At 36.8% G+C, this 24,512-nt stretch overlaps 1 protein-coding gene and 1 long non-coding RNA gene across 7 annotated transcripts in view; both read right to left on the bottom strand.

The window, feature by feature from the left end:
* Positions 1-24,512, bottom strand: part of LOC309632334 (calcium-independent phospholipase A2-gamma) — a 142,712-nt gene that overhangs the window by 5,322 nt on the left and 112,878 nt on the right. For all 6 annotated transcript variants that reach the window (XM_082399770.1, XM_082399768.1, XM_082399769.1 and 3 more), the window contains exons 7-9: positions 13,508-13,565; positions 11,199-11,393; positions 2,150-2,345 (exon numbers count right to left, since the gene is read on the bottom strand). In XM_082399770.1, coding sequence (XP_082255896.1) covers positions 2,150-2,345; positions 11,199-11,393; positions 13,508-13,565 — 449 coding nt within the window. The remainder of the gene's footprint in view (positions 1-2,149; positions 2,346-11,198; positions 11,394-13,507; positions 13,566-24,512) is intronic.
* On the bottom strand, positions 13,572-24,510 carry LOC309632417. The gene is made up of 3 exons (XR_014246906.1): positions 21,904-24,510; positions 15,223-21,586; positions 13,572-13,818 (listed from the first exon to the last, which is right to left on the bottom strand). It is a non-coding gene; the product is annotated as an uncharacterized lncRNA (long non-coding RNA).

The following is a 24,512-nucleotide window of genomic DNA, read 5'->3' as shown; positions in this document are numbered from 1 at the left end:
CTAGAGCACTCTCTCTATGAAGCTGCCTTCTCTGTAGTATTTTGCCCACAGATTCTAGTTTCCTTGGCCTCTTTGAATCCCCAACTCTGTTTTCTGAGAGCCTGGGACTATCCTGCTTGAGTTCCCCACTCCTCATGCTATCACCTAGAAACACTTCCAGGTAGCAAGTTGGGCAATCATGTGATTACTTCATTTATTTTCCTTCTCTCAGGGATCAGTGACCTATGCCACCTGTCATCTAATGTCTGAAAACCATTGCTCTGTACAGTTTTCTAATGATTTAAGGTAGGAGGAAATATATGGCTCCTATTATTCCATCATGGCCAGAAGTTGAAGTCTGAACCCTCTTTTAAAACATCCAAACCCTATCTATCTTTTAAGACCCATATCAAGTCTAATTTGCTTCTTGTAAATTGTCTACAGCAATCTAGTTTAGTTTTCTCATAGGTTTAATCATCTACATCTATTCACCATTTATTTGGCAATTGATAATATATTAGATTGAACCAAATGAAACTGCTGTTTCTATACATCGATAACCATCTAGTATCAGCAGTTACATATGTTTCACTCTTAATTCTTCATTAACTAGAGTGTAAGTGAATGAAGGCAGCATTTCATATTTCTTGGAAATTTCAAACGAGCCCATCACATGGTTTGCACAAGGTATACATGTAAGTATTATGAGACTGGGTGATCAAAGCTATTTTTTTCTAGGAAGACTGCTTATGGTAAGAATATTTTATTGATTTGACAACAAAATTTCAGATAGTGAAAAATCCAGAATGTCACCTTTTCTTGGGTTATCATTTAATAGATAAACATCCTTAGTGGGGAGCTTAAGAGCCTCATGTAGGCTAATGACTCAGTCAGTAACATGACAATATAGAAAGAATGAGATTCAGAAGCAAGGGGCTGTTAACTGGGAACAATTCCTTTTACAAATTTAATAAAAGATTTCACATAGGACTTAAAAATAATATAGTAAAATAAGGATATCTAGACCTCAAGGCCCAAAGTAGAAAGTCAACAAGTACTGACTGCCTACTATGTGCCAGGCACTGCAGTCAACATAGTTAACAGGATAAGTTCCTGCTTACATTCTGGTGGGATATAGAGATCATAAGCAATTAAACAAGCAAATATGTAATATATTGGGTTGGCCAAAAAGTTTGTTCGGGTTTTTCGTACCGCCTTACTGGAAAACCCGAATAAACTTTTTGGCTAAACCAATACGTCCATAATGAAATAAATGTTCTAAAAAGGAAAAAAAAAAGAAAGAAAGAAAGAAAGGAGGATAAGGGGTTAGAGTGAGTGAGATGGTGAGGGGTTTAGAAAGTGATCAGAAAAGGGCTCTCTGGGGAAGTGACACCTGAACAGAGACCTGAATGAAGTGAGGGTGGGAATCAAGCATGTATCTGGGGTAAGGCCTTACAAAGAGAAGACAGCAATTCCCTGAGGCAGGAGCCTTCTTAGCAAGTCTGAGAAACAGCAAGAGTTACAGTGTAGCTGGACACACTTTATACAGGAGCCACGTCTTGAGAGAGGGGGAAGACATGCATTCAAAGGCCAGGTCCTTCCAGGGCCTGGTGAATTTCAGTGAATGAGGCTTTTGGATTTTGTTCTAAGTGTGATGGGAAGCCTAGATGGTTTTGACCCGGGTAAAGATATGATTTAATTTACACTTTAAGAGGACCACTTGGGCCTTTATATGAAGACTAGATTATAGAGGCAGCCAGAGTGGAAGTAAGGACTTATTCCAGTTTGCCGCCACATTACTAAATAATCGAATTCCGTAAGTACTCTGATTCTCTCCCTGTTACCATGTGTTTACCTGAACCAACCTGACACCTTTCCTTTTCCCTGTTTCTTAAGAGTCTCCAACCAAGCCTTTGTGCTATTCCTGCTTCAGCGACTGCTCCAGCTATAAGGAGGCCAAGGCAGCTCTAGCTCCCACACGGAGAAGTCACTACCGCAGGGTTACTGGGAAGAAATGAGTGAGGAGAAGGAGAAACGGCAAACACCTGCTCCCACGTGCTTCCTAAGCCTACAACACAGACATAACAACACTCTTTGCCGTGAGCATCAGCATATTCTATCAAAAACTGAACTCTAGAAGTACGTTAAGGCAGCAAATAAACAGACGAACCTTCTGTGTCTGTAGCACTGTTGATAACATTAGACAGTTTGGTTTTCAGGCTTGTGTGTGTCGCGGTGTTTCTCACGTCACTCTCGTAACGTCCAGTGCCCAAGGATACTATGCACTCTAATGGGACGTCTGGCCAAAGACATTTACACTCGTGTATTGCTAACGCTGAAGGGTTATTCAGGAGCAAACCTCCATCCTGCAAAACATAAGTCAAGCAAATACAGGACAGAACTCTTCAAAGTGAAATTCTCTTTTACAAATATGAAAACAAATTATATTTTCAACAGTTTGAAACTTACTCACCGGGAAAGCTGAATTATGTAATAAACTGAACAAATTATTTAAAAACAAGAGATTCCTTTCAAGTGAATTTATTTTATATACTACAGCTGCAAAAGAAGTCATGTGAAAACTCACTGGCCTCACTGGCTTTACTAAACTTTCTTTCCTGTTACAAAATTCTCTGAACTTCTTCTTGGATTGCTCTGTATATTTTGCTCAAAACTACTGAAATGAACTGAATTAGTTTTTAAAGATTTTTATCCTTGTTTAGTGGTTAATATAGATTCTATATAAAATCTAACAAAAGAATTGTGGTTCTACCAAACAAACAAGACCAGTTCTTTCACAAGTCTAATATAACCAAATTAATTAATTGAAGTTGAAATTTTATTAACAATACAATTTCAAAGTATCAAATTCATTTACTGCAGATATAACCTAAACAAAGTAGGCAACCTTATATTTCTTTTTTTTTTTTTTGCAACCTTATATTTCTAAGCATTTATCAATGCTTCAAAATAAGCATTGATTTCGAAGACTCCACAAGGCAAGAAGGGTAAAACATGCTGATAGAGTGCTGTAAAAATGTAGTAGAATAAAAGTATGTAACCAAAGACAGATATCATATGATATTGCTTATACGTGGAATCGTAAAAAAAAAAAGATACAGATGAACTTATTTACAAAACAGAAACAGACCCACAGACATAGAAAACAAACTTATGGTTACCAAAGAGGAAAGGGGAGGGGGGAAGAACAAACTAGGAGGTTGGAATGAACATATACACACCACTATATATAAAATAGATAAACAACAAGAACGTACTGTATAGCACAGGGAACTGTACTCAGTATTTTGTAATAACCTATATGGGAAAATAATCTGAAAAAGAATAGATTTATATAAAAATGTATAACTGAATCACTTTGCTGTATACCTGAAACTAACAAGACATTGTAAATCAACTATACTTCAATTAAAAAAAATTTCAAAAAAAAAGTATATTAACTAGTCTCACATTCCTGGGATAAACCTCACTTGGTATTAGTATATCCATTCAATTTTGAAAAGCTATGAACTGTTAGAAATTATTCCTTCTAATAAGCCCAAATTTCCCTCCCTGTAACCTATACCTATTAATTATAGATTTGTATTTTGAAGCTACACAAAATTCAACATCTTGTAATCCTACGGTCTGGCCATTCATGAATTACTTGCAGTTTTCAGGAGTCGTCACATTCTCTTGCCTTCAGGGCTCTGCACATGCTGTTAACTCAAAATGCTCCTTCCCCAACCCCCTTCTTTGCTCAGCTCCCACTTATTCTTCAAAACATGGTCCAAGAGTCATTATTCCGGCAAGAACCTAACTGAAATAATCCTAACATACTTAGTAGAAAACAATCCATTTCTACCGGAAGACAAGACAATGCTGAATTCTGTACCAGTACGTTAAAAAAAGAATTTTGAAAAAACATGCTTTCCGCAAGAACGGGAAGAGAAATACAACCTTAAATTGTCATGCAGTAATGCAGTACATATTTTAAATGAAGGCACCTTTATTATAGTAATTCAAAGATTTTGGGGCAAAGATATATAATGAATTAAATTTTTTTTCTTGTAGAACACTTATTCTATCAAAATTCTTTTTCAATGTACCAGTACAGTAAAATTATAGCAATCTAGGATCTTTGCCAAGTGAACCGTTTTGCATAGCAGAATCCAATCCAATCTCTACCTTTCCGAGTTGCCAATCTCCACTGTTCTCTAACTACACCCCTTCAAAAGAATGTGTCTTATGTTTCCACATCTGTGATTTTCATGAGAAAAGACTACCTTTTAAAAGACATCTCCTGTCAACAGGGGCACATTTACTCATAGGCCCACCATATTTCAGGTCTTGGGCTCTTTTCATAAATGTCCCGTTATGGGTGAGCTGTGCTTAAGTCAGGATTGTCTCTGCAACCTAAAGACTGAAGAAAGCCGGTTTGTGAATGGCCCCAGGTCTGGGACAGAAAAAAGAAGGGACGGCTGCATTTACCTTGCTTGCCACCTGACTGGCAGCAGGTGCCCTAAGCACAGTGAAGCCTCTCTCCCTTATCTAGGCTCAGGAAGAGGGAAACTTGCGCCAGAAACACAATGAGGAAACAGCAGCACACATGCTAGCATTACACTTGTCTTTGTCATGGATTCAACAGACTTAATTTCCAGTGTAGAACTTCGTGATATAGTTAAATGCTATCGTTATATAGTAAAATCATTCCTAAACTCAAAGTAGCATGGCAGAGAATATACGCAAAAGGTCAGAATCCTACACTAAACATATCAAAACACAAGTTAAGACTGTGAGAAGTAAGCCTTCTCTGATACCAAGTAGATTGCTTTCATTCATTCATTCATTAAAAGCTTAGATGCCCATCCTCTACGCCAGGCCAAAAAGTATGCAGTGACTATAGTTTTGGGGACCACTATATTTGTGTGTGCCGAGTTTGACAGCAGATGAACTGAGACTGTATCTCCTGGAACCGATCACCCACTTGCCTCAAAGAACAAGTAGGAACTAAATGCACATGTCATTTGAAACTCCACATGCCTTGTTACTGTAATGGCATTTAATTCTCTGAGCTTCCTGGCCACTGACACAGTCCAATTCTCCTCCCCCGCATCCTAAACCCTCCACTGTGCTCTATGGAATTGTTAGCACTCCCAACGTAATCTCACCTACTTCTGAAAGTGCTCTCTTCTTCTTTGACTGAGCAGAAATGTGGCTCTCCCCTGACATCATTTCCCGGGAGGTGCTGTTTCTTTCATATCTCAGTGGCTAGGAGGAGGGATGATGCCTTACCTGTTTTAGCCTCCCTTCCAGACCATTATTAGTCCTAATCCACTTGGGAAATTCATGCTCTTTAAAGGCTCTGCTGTTCAGCCAAGCCACCACTTCCTCGTCACTGTTGTCACCTAGCAACCTCCCCAGTCAACTAATTAAGTCAGCACCTGGCTCACACTTTCTATCTATCCCATGTAGAAAGGGGTGGAAATTCTTTTTACTACCCCATGTGACTTCACATCTTTATAACACCTTGGACTCTCAGTTCTCAATCTTACCTTCAAAAAATATTCTTTTATCTGCTCTCCAAGATCACACATTAGCTCTTGTTATCAAAATAAATGGAATCATGCAGTATGTGGTTTTGGGGTCTGGGTTCTTTCACCTTGAATAATGCTTCTGAGATCCATGTCATTGTACATGTCAGTAATTAATTCCTTTTTACTGCTGAGGAATATTTCATTATTCGGATATATCACAGTTTGTTTATCCACTCAGCAGTTGAAAGGAACTATTTTTAAATTTAGCTAGCTATATATCTGTTGAAAGTCATGAATTGGCTAGGCATTTGTATTATTCAACTGCAAAAATCTACTTGGACTCATTAAATGTGGATAGTAATAAGTTATTTCCTAAAGGCTTTCCCAAGTACAAATTTTAATTTAACCCTTTCACCTATTTCCTTTGTTCTCAATTAATATGAATGATACCACCCCATATTTCATTTCTAATTTAGCAAAAAAGTTATTTCTTTTATTAAATTACTTTTATCTTAAATTCTATAGTTATACTCTGTGTAACTTCTAATCATCTGGGTATTTTATTTTATATTATTTTATTTATTTATTTTTAACATCTTCATTGGAGTATAACTGCTTTACAATGGTGTGTTAGTTTCTGCTTTATAACAAAGTGAATCAGCTATACATATACATGTATCCCCATATCTCTTCCCTCTTGCGTCTCCCTCCCACCCTCCCTATCCCACCCCTCTAGGTGGTCACAAAGCACTGAGCTGATCTCCCTGTGCTATGCAGCTGCTTCCCACTAGCTATCTATTTTACGTTTGGTAGTGTATATATGTCCATGCCACTCTCTCACTTCGTCAAGCTTACCCTCCCCCCTCCCCATGTCCCCAAGTCCATTCTCTACGTCTGCGTCATTATTCCTGTCCTGCCCCTAGATTCTTCATAACCCTTTTTTTTTTTTTTTTTAGATTCCATATATATGTATGTGTTAGCATACAGTATTTGTTTTTCTCTTATCTGGGTATTTTAGATGAAACACTTCTTCATTATTATAAAAGCTATAAAGAAGGATTAGAGAACACAAAAAGGGGAGAAAAGAAGGGACAAACAAGGTTTACCAAGAATTGATAATAGTAAAATTAATCCCACATCAAAAGTTGCCAAGTTTTGAATAGTTTTAACAGCCATGCTTCAAATTAAATTCCTGTTCTTCAAACTTTACTTGCTTTCCATCAAAAAAAGTGCAGAAGTTAACATTTTTGGTACTCACTTTAGTCCAGTGGTGAGGCGCACCATTCCTTAAGCTCTGTTTACAGTTAGCCTACTCTTGTCAGACGCCTCTGCTATCAGCAAGTCCTTAGGCTAATGTTACGTCTATGGGATCTCCTGAAGCCTTTCCATTCATTACAGTATTCATACTCACAGTTAGTTACTTGGTGTTTGTCAGTCACTGCTCATGCTAGGTGCTGAGGTAAAACAGACTTGAAAAATAAACTTATTAAATAAATCGATACTTATCTTTTAGAAGTACATACACGATTGTGTTTTAACTGCAGTACATCATGCATGTACTTAATAGCCTAATATTTAGATGCTTTTTATTGCTTTTAATGTATATTTAATCATTTCAAATCATAAATCAGAACTTATACCAGAAAATAACCACTGGGCAACACGAATGCCTCTTGATCATCTCATCTTATTTTTTAGGGTTTAATATTTTTATTTTATTTTGTTTTTTAAGAAACTTTTTTTTTTTGGCCGCGCTGTGCAGCTTGCAGGATCTCAGTTCCCCAACCAGGGACTGAACCTGGGCCACGGCAATGAAAGCGCCAAATCTTAACCACTAAACCACCGGGGAACTCCCTATAGGGTTTTTAAAAAATTTGTTCTTTATTATGATAAAATATATATATAATATAAAATTGGTCCTTTTAACCTTTTTTAAGGTTACAAGTCAGTGGCATTAATAACATTCAGAATGTTTTACAATTATCACCACTATCTATTTCCAAAACGTTTTTATCACCACAAACAGAATCTGCAACCATTAAGCAATGACTCCCCATCCTCCCCTCCCCATCCTATTTCTATCCTAATCAACTATTCATTGTTTATACATAAACTCACAAGACTTTTTATTATTGAATTTATCATCTCATTCTGTAACTCTGTTTATATTCTCCTGGTTTGAGCTATTTGAGGGCAGGATCCAGGAAACACAAACAATATGCTAGCAATTATTAAAAACCTTTATATTTTTTATGGCTAACATAGGGCCTGGCACTGAGTAAGCACTCACTACATTTTTGTCCAGTTATAATGAAAATTATTAGTTGTGGCCTGGCACAGGCATAATTTAGCACAGAAAATGCTGGGCAGGCTCTTTCTGCTAAAAACACTCTTTATCTGGAAAGTTTATAAGAAATATCATAATTCATTTTATGTTAATGTATGCTGAGTTCTGAACCTAACCTTTTAAAATATAAATAAAGCCTAAAAGAAATAATATATTAGAATCTGCCATCAAAACCTTCAGCGCAAGCTAATTTATCAGGATCTTTCTCCAAAGACAGTGAATAAATGATTTAATTTTGGAGGTGGAGATGGAAAAAGATAAGAGAGAAGGGATATGCATATGACCAAACTCATCAGATTGTATATATCAAATATGTGTAGTTTTTTATCAATTTTACTTCAATAAAGCTGTTAAAAACAGAGAAGCGATAATGTTGTGTAAAAAGTATTATTTGATAAATATGATGCTACTTGGATAGGGGTAGAGAAATAATACATTGGAAGCTACTCAAAAAGAATTCTTCCTACTTTATAATTTCCTAGGACATCTAATAAGCCTTGTAATACTGTAATAACATTCTTCTCTTTACAAAGACAAATGAAATCTACCCATCTACTGACTCATACCTCTTAATTACTTATAGCAGTGCTTTCAATAACTGTTCAAATAGAATATAAATGTATAATTTATACTTTACCTGATAAATGTGTAATTTATACTTTACCTGAAAAAGGATATGAACTTATATTAAAACATATGCCAGACATGACAGTTAAAAAGGATTTTAAAAATGAGACTGGAAATACTGAATACAATTATTCTAAGAACTAAGGATAAGAGGATTGTAATAAGTAGTGTATTTTAGTTTTAAAATTCTTGGCAACTTTTGAAGGGTTGGAAAGGAACTTTGCTTGAATGTTTTCTTTGTTTAAGCAATTAAGATCACTCACATCTTAGAATACTCTAATCAACCTTTCATGGTGTCTTTAGAGGAGAAAAATATCCCATTTCTTCCTCAAGTATCCTGAAAAGGATATGCAATAAGAAAAATATTTGCTTAAATAAGCTTTGCTTAGACTCCAGCTTCCATCTGAATATTCTTAAGTTAGATGTGCCAGTCTTTTTGGAATCAAGTCACTGATTTACATGAACGTATATTCTCTGTATATGTGGTAACATGCATTATTTTGAAATTTTTTACTTATTTTATTTTTATTTTATTTTTTTTACTTTTGGCTGTACCATACAACATGTGGGATCTTAGTTCCCTGACCAGGGATCGAACCTGCACCCGCTGCAGTGGAAGCGTGGAGTCTTAACCACTGGATCACCAGGGAAGTCCACACTTTTTAATTTTTTTAAATGGAAGTATAGCTGATTTACAATATCATGTTAGTTTCAGGTATACAGTACAGCCATTCAGTTTTTTATATATATATATATTCTTCTTCAGATTCTCTTCCCTTATAGGTTATTACAAAATACTGAGTATATTTCCGTGTGTAGTTATATGCTTTAAATAAAATTTATGTAAGAAGTTATTTTAATCTGTACATCAGCCTAAATTCAAAGATTATAGTCATCAAAATAAAAATTGCTATGCATGGAAAGGAATGTCATTAGCCTATCTGAAATGGAAAAAGAACCACTGAATTACTCTGGTTTGTTATTTGTATTCTACAGGACTGAATTAAACCTTAGAACTACTTCCTCTTAGATAAAGAATAAAGAGCAAATGAGATAACTTCTTTTGGAGTCTGGGAACATATGGTCCTGAAATGCAGTAACTTAATTGAGACTTTCACTAGTATCTGGCGTAACTGCAATTTTGTAGCATGACAACCATCTTAAAGTTGTAAGTTACAAACCTTAACTATTATATTTCCAAATACATTGTTATTTCTCCATTTATGACATGGTGAAAATACTATGGAATATGGAGAAATTGTTGTTACAAACAGCAAGATACATATTAAAATAAAATTTTAATTTTGACCAATAAGTCCTGAAATCCATGTCAATAAGAAACTCTACAGCTAGCACTTTCTGCCCTGAGGGGGTGGGATAAAGCAGAGAAAGGCAAGAAGGGGAAGTGCCTTACATAACTCTGCAATGACTGATCTGACCAAGTGGGAAATAGTCTGCATTGACTCCAAAGATGAAAGGAACCCATTTTCATCTCCTAACTACAAAGATTATGACATTACTTCTGGTAAGACAGAAAGAAAATGGGATAGCTGAAAATGGGATAACATTTAAAAATATATCTAAGCTGTTACATAAAATTATAGGAGAAAATAAAATTGATAACCACGTTTTAGTTATTATAACACTGACACATGTAAATTAAAATTATATAGTTGATATGTAGTTTATATAGCAGATCTGTGAGCTTTTGAACATCTAAAAGTCCTTGTCAAAATATGTTTTCTTCTCAACATATATCTGAATACCAAGTGAATACCAGTAAGTGGAGAGGAGAGTTAAGGTTACTGACTCCATCAAAGGAGACTACAGTGGGATAGCATATAAAAAATTAAGCATATGTTAAAAACATATATTTTGGAAGTATCAGCTCAAAAGCTCTGTTGACTGTTATGATTTAGTATAAGTTATGAGTTCAGATTTCCAAAAATAGTGGAAAAACTTGACAGGGAAAAAATTTATGATAAATAAATGAGTCTATGTCACAGAAAAAGTATACATCATTCAACATCATAGAAATAATATTCAACTTAACAGATCATTTAACCATAAATTTTAAAATAGTGTAATCATAGATAGCATCCTAACTCTGTCACTTAACAGCTGCAACCCTAGTCCAGTTACTTAGCTTTTCTTAAGACTCCAATTTCTCATTTGTAAAATGGAAATCACTCTATCTGCCTCATAAGCAGTGAGGATTATATGAGGAAATGCACACAAAGGACTACATAGGTGTCTGGCACCTAGCTAACCTAATGAGTGTTTACTATTATTATTTTATTACATCATCTCCTTCCAACTACGTCCACCAGAACTGTCAAACAGACTGCATTCTGCATTTTCAGGGACTGTGTTTCACTTTTAATTTTTATTACGTTTGGAAAGCCGAGCATATATACTACTTCATTTTCCTATCAAACTGAAATGATCATAACTGGCCATGCATCACATTACAGAAGATACAAACAAATCTTTCCTAAAATATGCTCTCAAGCCAGAAGGCTTGTTAATTTAAGAAAAACAAACAAGAAGTAAAACTGTCTTGTACTGCACGCACATCTTTTGCCACATGGAGACACGAGGAAAGTCTCCTTGGTTGATCCCTCTGTAAGTTCAGTTGACATTTAATAAGCGCTGATTCGTTTTAATTATGTGAAGTTTTAGAAGATAAACCACATTAGTCAACTTACCTGATGAAGATCATTTCCCAACACATACTCTGCAAAGTAGCCGGGAGCAGCAGATGAGGCTCTGATGGCCTGCCACATTTTATACTGACAGCCTCCCAAATAGTGAGAGTTGACTCCAGGAAAATGTCCATAGTTTCTGAACACAAAGGCTTTTGGCGTTATCCCTCTGTTCACTATGGTACTTACTGCAGCTACCTAGTCAATTAAAAAGTGAACAATACGCATTGTAAGCAGCAATATTTGGGAACTGTAAAAATTAAATATTATTTAGTAGTATGAACAATCTACAACTCCACCCATCAAGATAAATGTATAACATAACTATAATACTAATCAAAGGAAGCAGATCCTTTTAAATAGGTATTTCTTTACAGGAAAATAGATACAAGGGCTGAGACAATTTTGAGAAATGCATTATAAGAGAACAATAATGAAAGATATTTTTTGACTACATAATTTGATTAGTTCTTTAAAAAGACATTCAAGAAAGCATAAATTTGCAGACCTTTATATAATAATTGATACTGCAGTAGTAGCAATGAATAAAAACTACTTAAAGATGAATAAATACACTATTTTCATATCATTTATTAATTAGTCGTTGTTTCTGTGCTCTTTGAAAGCATTATGACTTTAGTAACTGAAACTCTGACACTAAACAAACTCTCAAGGCTTTCTGATTGTAGTTAATAACTGGTAGCTGGGCAATTTTTTTATTGAAAAACCGATGTTTATCACCCAGGGTCACAGATTTTCTCAGTGTCAGTTGAATTTATGTAAAATGTGATGTACCCTAATGATCTGCAATATAAACTTAAGAGGCTGAAAGGTAATGGTGAGGGCTAAATTGTTAGGGCTCCGTGCCAAGCCCTGCCAGGGGCCTGTGTGCTTTGTTATTTTATAAACCAATCGTCACATTCCAAGTTCGTGTGAGTGACCCAAGTGTGTCTCTAGGCCACTGTGGATAAGAGCTGGCCATACACTAAAATCCAGAGGGTCATTCCATTAATTGGTATACAGGCAAGCTCGATTAAGAAACGTGTCGATGGCTGCCTCATTTATCATGAGTGAATTATTTTTTGAGATGGCTGCAGTTCCCCCACACCCACTCTGTTCTTTTTTTTTTTAAGTTGGCAATTCTCACAATTTAAGAACAAACAAACAAACAAGAAGCCCTGAAGATACAAGAGAATAAACAAGATGTGTAGTGTGCATCTTAGAGTCCTCTCCAACGAGCTAGTGCATTTCATTATCACAGCCTCACGTGGTCTGATGGAGCTACCCCTCCAGCCCACTGCACATGCTGCCCTGGGATCCCCAGGCTCCAGCCTTCAAGAACTCTTTCAGGGCCTGCATTTCTCCATGGCTCCTTCTGTACACACTGTTCCCTTTGCCAGGAACACTCATCAGCCTTCACACTGAGACCTCAAAGCCCATTTCCTTACAGTAGCCTTCCCTCACGTCCCTGTAAATATATGCTTTCAGAGAACTGTTTTTGTGCTCCATAGCACTTATTTTGGGAAAACTGTATCTCATTTGTGTGACCATTTGATTAATGCTTACTTTGCCCTACTGGACCGTAAACTCCATGTCTGCGTTTACTCACTAACGTATCCAAAGTCCCTAGCATTATGCTGGCACATGGGGTAACACAATTAATACCTAAAGAATGAATAAAAATATGTGTAAGCAAGAGTGAAAGAGCAATAGAGGGAGCTGTATTTGATTTTTTATGGTTACAGCCTGTCATCCAAGAATGAACACAACCTGCGTGGGATTTCTGTGTACATAAACCCTTATTCCTTAATCAAATAACGAATTTTATTAAAGAACACAAAACTCAAGCAATACTCAGATCACTGGGTTTCAAACAAAGTAAATAAAAGGAGAAGCCAAACTGAGACTTATTCTATTGACATTAACATTTAAAAAATTGGGATTCCATTTGTATATTAATTTAATATTTTTCTAAGAGGCACATAAAGTTCCTTTAAAAAAATCTGGGAGGAAATGCCACAATTTTCCTTAAATCCCTAGATTTGATTAACCCTATAATAAAATAATTCTTTATCTTTAGTCCCAGTCTTTCATGTTCTTAAACTTTTGTTATACTTTTACTTGATATAGAAAAGGTCCAATGATCACATTCTGTACCTTCACAGAATGAGCCAATATATAAGGAATCAATATAATCTACTAAAAGAGGTTCCTAACAAATTTCTTCCCTTAATAAAGGGCCTTCAGAATAAATCCATTCACCTGACCTTCAATTCCAATTACGTGTTATATTTAAGAGACTCTAAACTTACCTTAGGACACATGGGGTTTCTTGCTGTTTCAATCATTAGTGAAGATCCCATTCTATCCCTGTATTAAAGGAGAAGAATTAAAGTATATCAAAATTTTATTTCCCAACATCAGGGAACATACACTATGCAATTACTATTGGCTCATGGCTTGCCAAAACCATGCAGGACATAAAAGTAGTATAAGAATCTCCTCTAAGAAGCTTATAATCCAACTAATGCACATAAAACAATATATACTTATCCATTAACATCTGATTCAAACTGCAAGTATCTACAATTCTGAGGGGGGCAATCAATACAGTCTGCAGTATCTGGAAAAGATGCATGGAGGTGTAGCTTAAGGACACCAACGATGTCAAGAAAACACATTAAAAGCCATGACATATCCAGAGTAAAGGCACAGAGGCAGAACAAATTTGATGTTTTCAGGGTCCTCCTGACAGGATAAAGGAGCTGTGTTGAGATAAGCCTGCAGAAGTATGGCAGACTAGTTACAGAACAGTCTAAAAACCAGATCAGGACACTCAGACTTCAAACCTGTTTTAGCAATATAGAGCCTATGTCACCCCCCAAAACTGCTTTTTAAAACATCTGAGTTGACATTTGAATTACTGCAACATAATAGAAATTGTCCGTGAGTAGCAATTTTCACAATTCCATTATAAGGTAATTTTATTTCAGTGCGGACTTTTTCCAGACTTAAAAATTATGTATTTTTCCCCTGTACTGAATACAAAGACTATGTTTTTTGACCAACCTGCCTCAGTAAGGAAAAACATTTTTCTAATGACATTTTTTCAAGTGACACTCATGTTTCTCAACTAGAATATTAGTGAATTTCACATATTTACAAATTAGGTAGTTACCTACCCTTTATTATCTTTTATAAATACAATGTAATATGCTTTCTAAAACGGACAAGATCTTTGTCTTTCCCAATCTGATCTGTGTGTTTCCTCAGCATGAAGATCAATGCAATTTTATTCTCCCAAGGGTCTTTTCACTTTATCTTTTCATAGAAATCTTGCTGTAAAATTGGGACAGAGATCCTAGGAGCATGCTGCTTTCACACTTTAAGCAAAGTTCACATTTATTTTTTGTTTAAACCTTGATTTTATAAAAAGCTAAAATGCTTTAGTGAATTGTTATGAATATAAATTTGAAGAGAAAATCAGAAACATTAATTGGTCATTTTAGAGAGATGTCAAAATAAAAAAAAAAGAATTCTCAACATTCCCAGATTCTACTGATGCTATAATTAAAAACAGCATCCCTACGCCCTCTTGCGAGAGCACCAGAATCACAACTAACTGTGGAACAATCGTCAGGAAGATGCTGGAACTCACCAAAAGAGATACCCCACATCCAAAGACAAAGGAGAAGCCACAATGAGACAGTAGGAGGGGCGCAATCATGATAAAATCAAATCCTGTAACTGCTGGGTGGGTGACTCACAAACTGGAGAACACTTATACCACAGAAGTCCACCCACTGGAGTGAAGGCTCTGAGCCCCACGTCAGGCTTCCCAACCTGGGGGTCCGGCAAGGGGAGGAGGAATTCCTAGAGAATCAGACTTTGAAGGCTAGCGGGATTTGATTGCAAGACTTTGACAGGACTGGGGGAAACAGAGACTCCACTCTTGGAGGGCACACACAAAGTAGTGTGTGCATCGGGGAAGGAGCAGTGACCACAGGGGAGACTGAACCAGACTTACCTGCCAGTGTTGGAGGGTCTCATGCAGAGGCGGGCGGCGGCTATGTCTCACCATGGGGACAAGGACACTGGCAGCAGAAGTTCTGGGAAGTACTCCTTGGAGTGAACCCTCCCAGAGTCTGCCATTAGCCCCACCAAAGAGCCCAGGTGGGCTCCAGTGTTGGGTTGCCTCAGGCCAAACAACCAAGAGGGAGAGAACCCAGCCCCACTCATCAGCAGACAAGCAGATTAAAGTTTTACTGAGCTCTGCCCACCAGAGCAACAGCCAGCTCTACCCACCACCAGTCCCTCCCATCAGGAAACTTGCACAAGCCTCTTAGATAGCCTCATCCACCAGAGGGCAGACAGCGGAAGCAAGAAGAACTACAATCCTGCAGCCTGTAGAACAAAACCCACATTCACAGAAAGATAGACATGATGAAAAGGCAGAGGGCTATGTACCAGATGAAGTAACAAGATAAAACCCCAGAAAAACAACTAAATGAAGTGGAGATGGGCAACCTCCCAGAAAAAGAACTCAGAATAACAATAGCAAAGATGATCCAGGACCTCAGAAAAAGAATGGAGGCAAAGACTGAGAAGATGCAAGAAATGTTTAACAAAGACCTAGAAGAATTAAAGAACAAACAAACAGAGATGAACAATACAATAACTGAAATGAAAACTACACTAGAAGGAATCAATAGCAGAATAACTGAGGCAGAAGAACGGATAAGTGACCTGGAAGACACAATGGTGGAATTCACTGCTGTGGAACAGAATAAAGAAAAAGAATGAATAGAAATGAAGACAGCCTAAGAGACCTCTGGGACAACATTAAACGTAACAACATTCACATTATCGGGGTCCCAGAAGGAGAAGAGAGAGAGAAAGGACCCAAGAAAAAATATGAAAAGATTATAGTCGAAAACTTCCCTAACATGGGAAAGAAAACAGCCACCCAAGTCCAGGAAGCACAGGGAGTACCATACAGGATAAAACCCAAGGAGAAACACGCCGAGACACACAGTAACCAAACTGGCAAAAACTAAAGACAAAGAAAACTTACTGAAAGCAGCAAGGGAAAAATGACAAAGAACATACAAGGGAACTCCCATAAGGTTAACAGCTGATTTCTCAGCAGAACTCTACAAGCCAGAAGGGAGTGGCATGACATATTTAAAGTGATGAAAGGGAAGAACCTACAACCAAGATTACTCTACCCAGCAAGGATCTCATTCAGATTCAACGGAGAAATCAAAACCTTTACAGACAAGCAAAGGTTAAGAGAATTCAGCACCACCAAACCAGCTCTACAACAAATGCTAAAGGAACTTCTCTAAGTGGGAAACACAAGAGAAGAAAAGAACCTACAAAAACAAACCCAAAACAATCAAGAAAATGGTCATAGGAACATACATATCGATAATTACCTTAAACGTAAATGGAATAAATGCTCCAACCAAAAGACACAGGCTGGCTGAATGGATACAAAAACAAGACCCATCTATATGCTGTCTACAAGAGACCCACTTCAGACCTAGGGACACATACAGAATGAAAGTGAGGGGATGGAAAAAGATATTCCATGCAAATGGAAATCAAAAGAAAGCTGGAGTAGCAATACTCATATCAGATAAAATAGACTTTAAAATAAAGAATGTTACAAGAGACAAGGAAGGACACTACATAATGATCAAGGGATCAATCCAAGAAGAAGATATAACAATCATAAATATATATGCACCCAACATAGGAGCACTTCAATACATAAGGGAACTGCTAACAGCTATAAAAGAGGAAATCAACAGCAACACAATAATAGTGGGGGACTTTAACACCTTACGTACACCAATGTTCAGATCATCCAAACAGAAAATTAATAAAGAAACACAAGCTTTAAATGACACAACAGACCAGGTATATTTAATGGATATTTATAGGACATTCCATCCAAAAAAAGCAGATTACACTTTCTTCTCAAGTGCACATGGAACAATCTCCAGGACAGATCACATCTTGGGTCACAAACCAAGCCACAGTAAATTTAAGAAAACTGAAATCATATCAAGCATCTTTTCTGACCACAACACTGTGAGATTAGAAATCAATTACAGGGGAAAAAAAGTAAAAAACACAAACACATGGAGGCTAAACAATACGTTACTAAATAGCCAAGAGATCACTGAAGAAATCAAAGAATACCTAGAGACAAATTACAACGAAAACACGATGATCCAAAACCTATGGGATACAGCAAAAGCAGTTCTAACAGGGAAGTTTATAGCGATACAAGCCTACCTCAAGAAACAAGAAAAATCTCAAATAAACAATCTAACCTTACACCTAAAGGAACTAGAGAAAGAAGAACAAACAAAACCCAAAGTTAGCAGAAGGAAAGAAATCATAAAGATCAGAGCAGAAATAAATGAAATAGAAACAAAGAAAACAATAGCAAAGATCAATAAAACTAAAATAAAATAAGTGACCTGGAAGACAGAATGGTGGAATTTACTGCTGTGGAACAGAATAAAGAAAAAGCTGGTTCTCTGAGAAGATAAACAAAATTGATAAACCATTAGCCAGACTCATCAAGAAAAAGAGGAAGAGGACTCAAATCAATAAAATTAAAAACGAAAAAGAGGAAGTTACAACAGACACCGCAGAAATACAAAGCATCCTAAGAGACTTCTACAAGCAACTCTATGCCAATAAAATGGACAACCTGGAAGAAATGGACAAATTCTTAGAAAGGTATAACCTTCCAAGACTGAACCAGGAAGAAATAGAAAATGTGAACAGACCAATGACAAGTAATGAAATTGAAACTGTGATTTAAAATCTTCCAACAAACCAAAGTCCAGGACCAGATGGCTTCACAGGTGAATTCTATCAAACATTTACAGAAGAGCTAACACCCATCCTTCTCAAACTGTTCTAAAAAATTGCAGGGGAGGGAACACTGCCAAACTCATTCTATGAGGCCACCATCACCCTGAAAGCAAAATCAGACAAAGATACTACAAAAAATGGAAATTACAGACCAATATCACTGATGAATATAGATGCAAAAATCCTCAATAAAATACTAGCAAACAGAATCCAACAACACATTAAAAGGATCATACACCACGATCAAGTGGGATTTATCCCAGGGATGCAAGGATTCTTCAATATACGCAAATCAATCAATGTGATACACCATATTAACAAACTGAAGAAAAGAAACCACATGATCATCTCAATAGATGCAGAAAAAGCATTTGACAAAATTCAACACCCGTTTACGATAAAAACACTCTCCAGAAAATGGGCACAGAGGGAACCTACCTCAACATAATAAAGGCCATATATGACAAACCTACAGCAAACATCATTCTCAATGGTGAAAAACTAAAAGCATTTCCTCTAAGATCAGGAACAAGACAAAGATGTCCACTCTCGCCACTATTATTCAACATAGTTTTGGAAGTCCTAGCCACGGCCATCAGAGAAGAAAAAGAAATAAAAGGAATACAAATTGGAAAAGAAGAAGTAAAACTGTCACTGTTTGCAGATGACATGATACTATACATAGAGAATCCTAAACATGCCACCAGAAAACTACTAGAGCTAATCAGTGAATTTGGTAACATTGCAGGATACAAAATTAATGCACAGAAATCTCTTGCATTCCTATACACTAATCAGAAAAAATCTGAAAGAGAAATTAAGGAAACACTCCCATGTACCACTGCAACAAAAAGAATAAAATACCTAGGAATAAACCTACCTAGGGAGATAAAAGACCTGTATGCAGAAAACTATAAGACACTGATGAAAGAAATTAAAGATGATACAAACAGATGGAGAGACATACCATGTTCTTGGACTGGAAGAATCAATACTGTGAAAATGACTATACTACCCAAAGGAATCTACAGATTCAATGCAATCCCTATCAAATTACCAATGGCATTTTTTTTACAGAACTAGAACAAAAAATCTTAAAATTTGTATGGAGACACAAAAGACCCCGAATAGCCAAAGCAGTCTTGAGGAAAAAAAAAGGAGCTGGAGGAATCAGACTCCCTGACTTCAGACTATAATACAAAGCTACAGTGATCAAGACAATATGGTTCTGGCACAAAAACAGAAATATAGATCACTGGAACCGGATAGAAAGCCCAGAGATAAACCCACACACCTATGGTCAACTAGTCTATGACAAAGGAGGCAAGGATATACAATGGAGAAAAGACAGTCTCTTCAATAAGTGGTGCTGGAAAAACTGGACAGCTACATGTAAAAGAATGAAATTAGAACACTCCCTAACACCATACACAAAAATAAACTCAAAATGGATTAGAGACCTAAATGTAAGACTGGATACTATAAAACTCTTAGAGGATAACATAGGAAGACTGGACACTATAAAACTCTTAGAGGAAAACATAGGAAGAACACTCTCTGACATAAATCACAGCAAGATCTTTTTTGATCCACCTCCTAGAGTAATGGAAATAAAAACAAAAACAAACAAATGGGACCTAATGAAACTTCAAAGCTTTTGCACAGCAAAGGAAACTACAAACAAGATGAAAAGACAACCCTCAGAATGGGAGAAAATATTTGCAAACGAATCAACGGACAAAGGATTAATCTCCAAAATATATAAACAGCTCATGCAGCTGAATATTAAAAAAAACAAACATCCCAATCCAAAAATGGACAGAAGACCTAAATAGACATTTCTCCAAAGAAGACATACAGAGGGCCAAGAAGCACATAAAAAGCTGCTCAACATCACTAATTATTAGAGAAATGCAAATCAAAACTACAATGAGGTATCACCTCACACCAGTTAGAATGGGCATCATCAGAAAATCTACAAACAACAAATGCTGGAGAAGGTCTGGAGAAAAGGGAACCCTCTTGCACTGTTTTTGGGAATGTAAATTGATACAGCCACTATGGAGAACAGTATGGAGGTTCCTTGAAAAACTAAAAATAGAATTACCACATGACCCAGCAATCCCACTACTGGGCATATATGCAGAGAAAACCATAATTACAAAAAGGCACATGCACCCCAATGTTCACTGCAGCACTATTTACAATAGCCAGGACATGGAAGCAACCTAAAGGCCCATCAACAGATGAATGGATAAAGAAGATGTGGTACATATATACAATGGAATATTAGCCATAATAAGGAACGAAATTGGGTCATTTGTTGAGACGTGGATGGATCTAGAGACTGTCATACAGAGTGAAGTTAAGTCAGAAAGAGAAAAATAAATATCGTATATTAACGCATATAGGTGGAACCTAGAAAAGTGGTACAGATGAACCGGTCTGCAGGGCAGAAACTGAGACACAGATGTAGAGAACAAACGTATGGACACCAAGGGGGGAAAGTGGTGGGGGTGGGCATGGTGGTGTGATGAATTGGGAGATTGGGAATGACATGTATACACTGATGTTTATCAAATTGGTGACTAATAACCTGCTGTATAAAAAAATAAATAAAATAAAATTTAAAAAAAGGAATAAAGCTACTATAATCATCAAAAAAAATAGCATCCCTATAATAACACAAAATCATTATCACAGGAAAAAATATAAAAATGTTCTCAATAAACAATGAAAGTAAAAAAATGACAAGGAAGGCCAGGGAGTGGGCATGGTAAAGCATAACAACAAGGCCCCCACTGAATCACACTTGCTGACTTCCATACCCTTGTATACAGTCCCTTTCCACACAGACCCTGGGTTTGAGTGGCTTTGGTCAATGGGACATCACCAAATATGCCACTAAACTGAGGCTTGGTAAGTCCTCATGCACTGGGGCTTGCTCTAACTGGAACTCTGAGACCACCATGGTGGGATGAAGCCCAGGACAAGAGAGACCAGCTGTCCCAGCCATCTCAGCTGAGATGCCTGCTGGCTGCCAGTAACCATGAGTGAGTTTAGACAAGACCCGAAGAAATGTCCAGTCAAACCACAGAATCATGAGACTTAATCATGACCTAAAAAAAAAAACTTAATTAAACCTTAGGACTAGAAAATAATATAAAGATTTACCTGATTTCAAGGTAGAAAAGACTTTCTAAATATTAAGCAAAGTTCAAAATTAAAGGAAAAGATCTGACAAATGAAGACTTCAAACTCCTCCACATTAAAAAAATGTTTTTAACTAAAAAGCACGTTTTCAATATATCAACAAACGGTTAATACATTTATAATATAGTGAGCAATGCCCTGGTAGGAAAATGAGCAAATATCATGCTCTTGAAATTCACACACAAAAAAGAAATAAATAAAAAAACAAAAAATGTTCAAACTCATCAATAACCAAAGTGATGCAAATTGTAAACACCAGTTTAAAAATCTCTCAAACTGGGCTTCCCTGGTGGCGCAGTGGTTGAGAATCTGCCTGCCAATGCAGGGAACACGGGTTCGAGCCCTGGTCTGGGAGGATCCCACATGCCGCGGAGCAACTAAGCCCGTGAGCCACAATTCCTGAGCCTGCGCGTCTGGAGCCTGTGCTCCGCAACAAGAGAGGCCGCGATGGTGAGAGGCCCGCGCACCGCGATGAAGAGTGGCCCCCACTTGCCGCAACTAGAGAAAGCCCTCGCACAGAAACGAAGACCCAACACAGCCATAAATAAATAAATTAATTAATTAAAAAAAAATTTGTTAAAAAATCTCTCAAACTGACAAAGTTCTAAAAATTAAAATGTTTGGTGTTCATAAGTATTTCATGAAATGGAAACACAAACTGATGTTGGTGGGTAAGCTGGGACAACTGTGTGGAAGAACAGTTCAGGTATATACATGTATCAATCTATCTAAAAAATGATTTCTTAAAACATGTATACTTTCTGACCCAAAATTGCACTCAAGAAGTTTACGTTAAATATATAACCAGAGATTTAAGTAGAGATGTAAGATATCCACCTAAACTTTATTTTGAATGGGAAAAATATCTGAAATATACTCTTTTTCCACTAGGGGATTTGTTAAATAAAAAATAGTACATCCATAAAATGGATAGTGAACAACCATTAAAACACATCTCAAGGGACTTCCCTCGAGGTGCACTAGTTAAGACTCCGTGCTCCCAACGCAGGGGGCCCAGGTTCGATCCCTGGTCAGGGAACTAGATCCCACATGCATGCTGCAACTAAGAGTTTGAATGCCACAACTAAGGAGACTGCCTACTGCAACTAAGGAGCCCATGTGCCGTGAGTAAAGGAGCCAGAGAGCTGCAACTAAGGAGCCCGCCTGCCACAACTAAGACCCGGCGCAACCAAAGAAATTAAAAAAAAAATTATCTCAAAAAATATTTAACAACATAGGAAACCAATCACGATAAAATGCTAAGTAAAAATGCAAGATACAAAACTACATGTGCATTATCATCCCAATTTTGTGAAGGGGATGAATACAAATGCACATTCACAACCTCACACACACACATACTTATCTCCAAGAAATTCCAGAAAAATGTACATCACCATGTTAATAGTGCTTTTGTTCTTGGTAGGATTATAAGCTATTTTCACTGTTTTCTTTACATATTCTCTATTTCCTATATAATGATTATTTTTAAAAGCCGTCAACATTGACCCAATAATTATGCTTCCTTTAAACTGACCTACTGATACATTCTGAAGTGTGGGCAGAAATGTAAATTTTCCTACCATAGCATTGTTCAGGATCACAAAAAATCAGAAATAACATAAATGTCCCAAATATAAATGGTTAAGAAAATATGGCACTGCAGAATGCAGTGCAGTCTTTTAAAAATTTGTCAAGAAATTTTCATAAAGTTGAAAAAGGGGAAAAGATAGAAAATTATAACTACAATATAATTTCCACCATATGAAACATATATGAAAATGTACACATGCTAGGAAAAAAAATTAGAAGAAAACATACTGCAAAGTCTACAGCGCTAAACAAGACTGTGGGTGATTTTAAGTTTCTATTTTATGCTTATATTTTTAGAAAGTGAGTATAACGGCTGTGTAATATTTTGGAAGAAAATGTTTAAAAATTATTAAATCTTTTAGAAGACTATTTGTTAATGACTTGAGAAAGACTAATACTACTACATCATTTTAAATAAGGCCCTTGAGCACCTGTGGATTTTGGTACTCTCAGAGGTCCTGGCACCAATCCCTCACGGATACCTAGGGGCAACTGTATGCTAAGGAAAAACAACAGGTGCAAACATGTCCTATATACAATATGGTCTCAATTTTTTTAAAGACAATTGCAGCTTTTACATGCAAATCTCAAACATGTGAACCCAGGAAAATAGTGAATAGAATACAATTCACCAAAATATTAACAGTGGTTATCTTTAATTAGTGAGATCAATAATTTAGTATTCTTCTTTATATTTTTCTGCATTGTTCAAATATAAATCAAGACATTTTTGAAAAGAATAAGTACATGGGGTGTGCTCAGAGCAGGGGGTGTGAAGAAATGGCTTGTTTGTTTACAACACACCCGACAGGAATCTGGGTTCATTGTGACAAGGGGCACGAAACTTGTGGCTTCCTATGAGCAAATACCCAACACGTGTCCCCCTGCACCTCCACGTGGCTGCTGGGCAGGACCAGTGGGACCGGGCTCAGTACTGGAAGGAAAGCGCAGGACCAGTGGGACCGGGCTCAGTACTGGAAGGAAAGCTACAGTATTTAGTGGGGGAGTTTGCCACCTAGAGCCTGTCTGGTCCACGTGTGGGTGAGCCATGAGTGCTCTTATAGGCATAAAGGCTTTGAACCCCTCTCTTCAAGGAAAAAAGAAAAACAGATTCCAACTATATGCCATTCTGGAAAAGGCAAAACAATGGAGACGATAAAAAGATCAATGGTTGCCAGGAGTTTGGGGGGAGAGGGGAGATGAATACATATGGTACAGAAGTCTTTATGAGCAGTGAAAATACTTTGTATGACATTATAATGATTTTATGTCATCATAATTTTGTCCAAAGCCATAGAACATGCAACACTATTCACTTTATAAAGTGAACCCTAAGATGAGCTAGGGACTTTGGTGATTATGATGTGTCAGTGCAGTTCAGCCTCGGTTAAAAAAAAAGTCTTAAAAAGAATTAACACTCAGGGTAGACATTTTTGGCAAAACTTTTGTTTCACTTTTATGTATGTATACATATTATATATGTGTGTGTTGGTTGGATTGTGATGTAAAATGTACTTTTTAGATTAAAAAAATTTGCAGGCTACTGTAGCTACACTGGCAAATAAAAGCACAAATTAATCTCAAAAAAATAAAAAATAAAAAGAGTAAGTACAA

Source organism: Balaenoptera borealis (assembly GCF_965194805.1).
Source record: "Balaenoptera borealis genome assembly, chromosome: 7".
In the NCBI taxonomy this organism is placed as follows: domain Eukaryota; kingdom Metazoa; phylum Chordata; class Mammalia; order Artiodactyla; family Balaenopteridae; genus Balaenoptera; species Balaenoptera borealis.
Note: the sequence above shows the minus strand (reverse complement) of the source record. Positions and strands in the feature narration are given on the sequence as shown.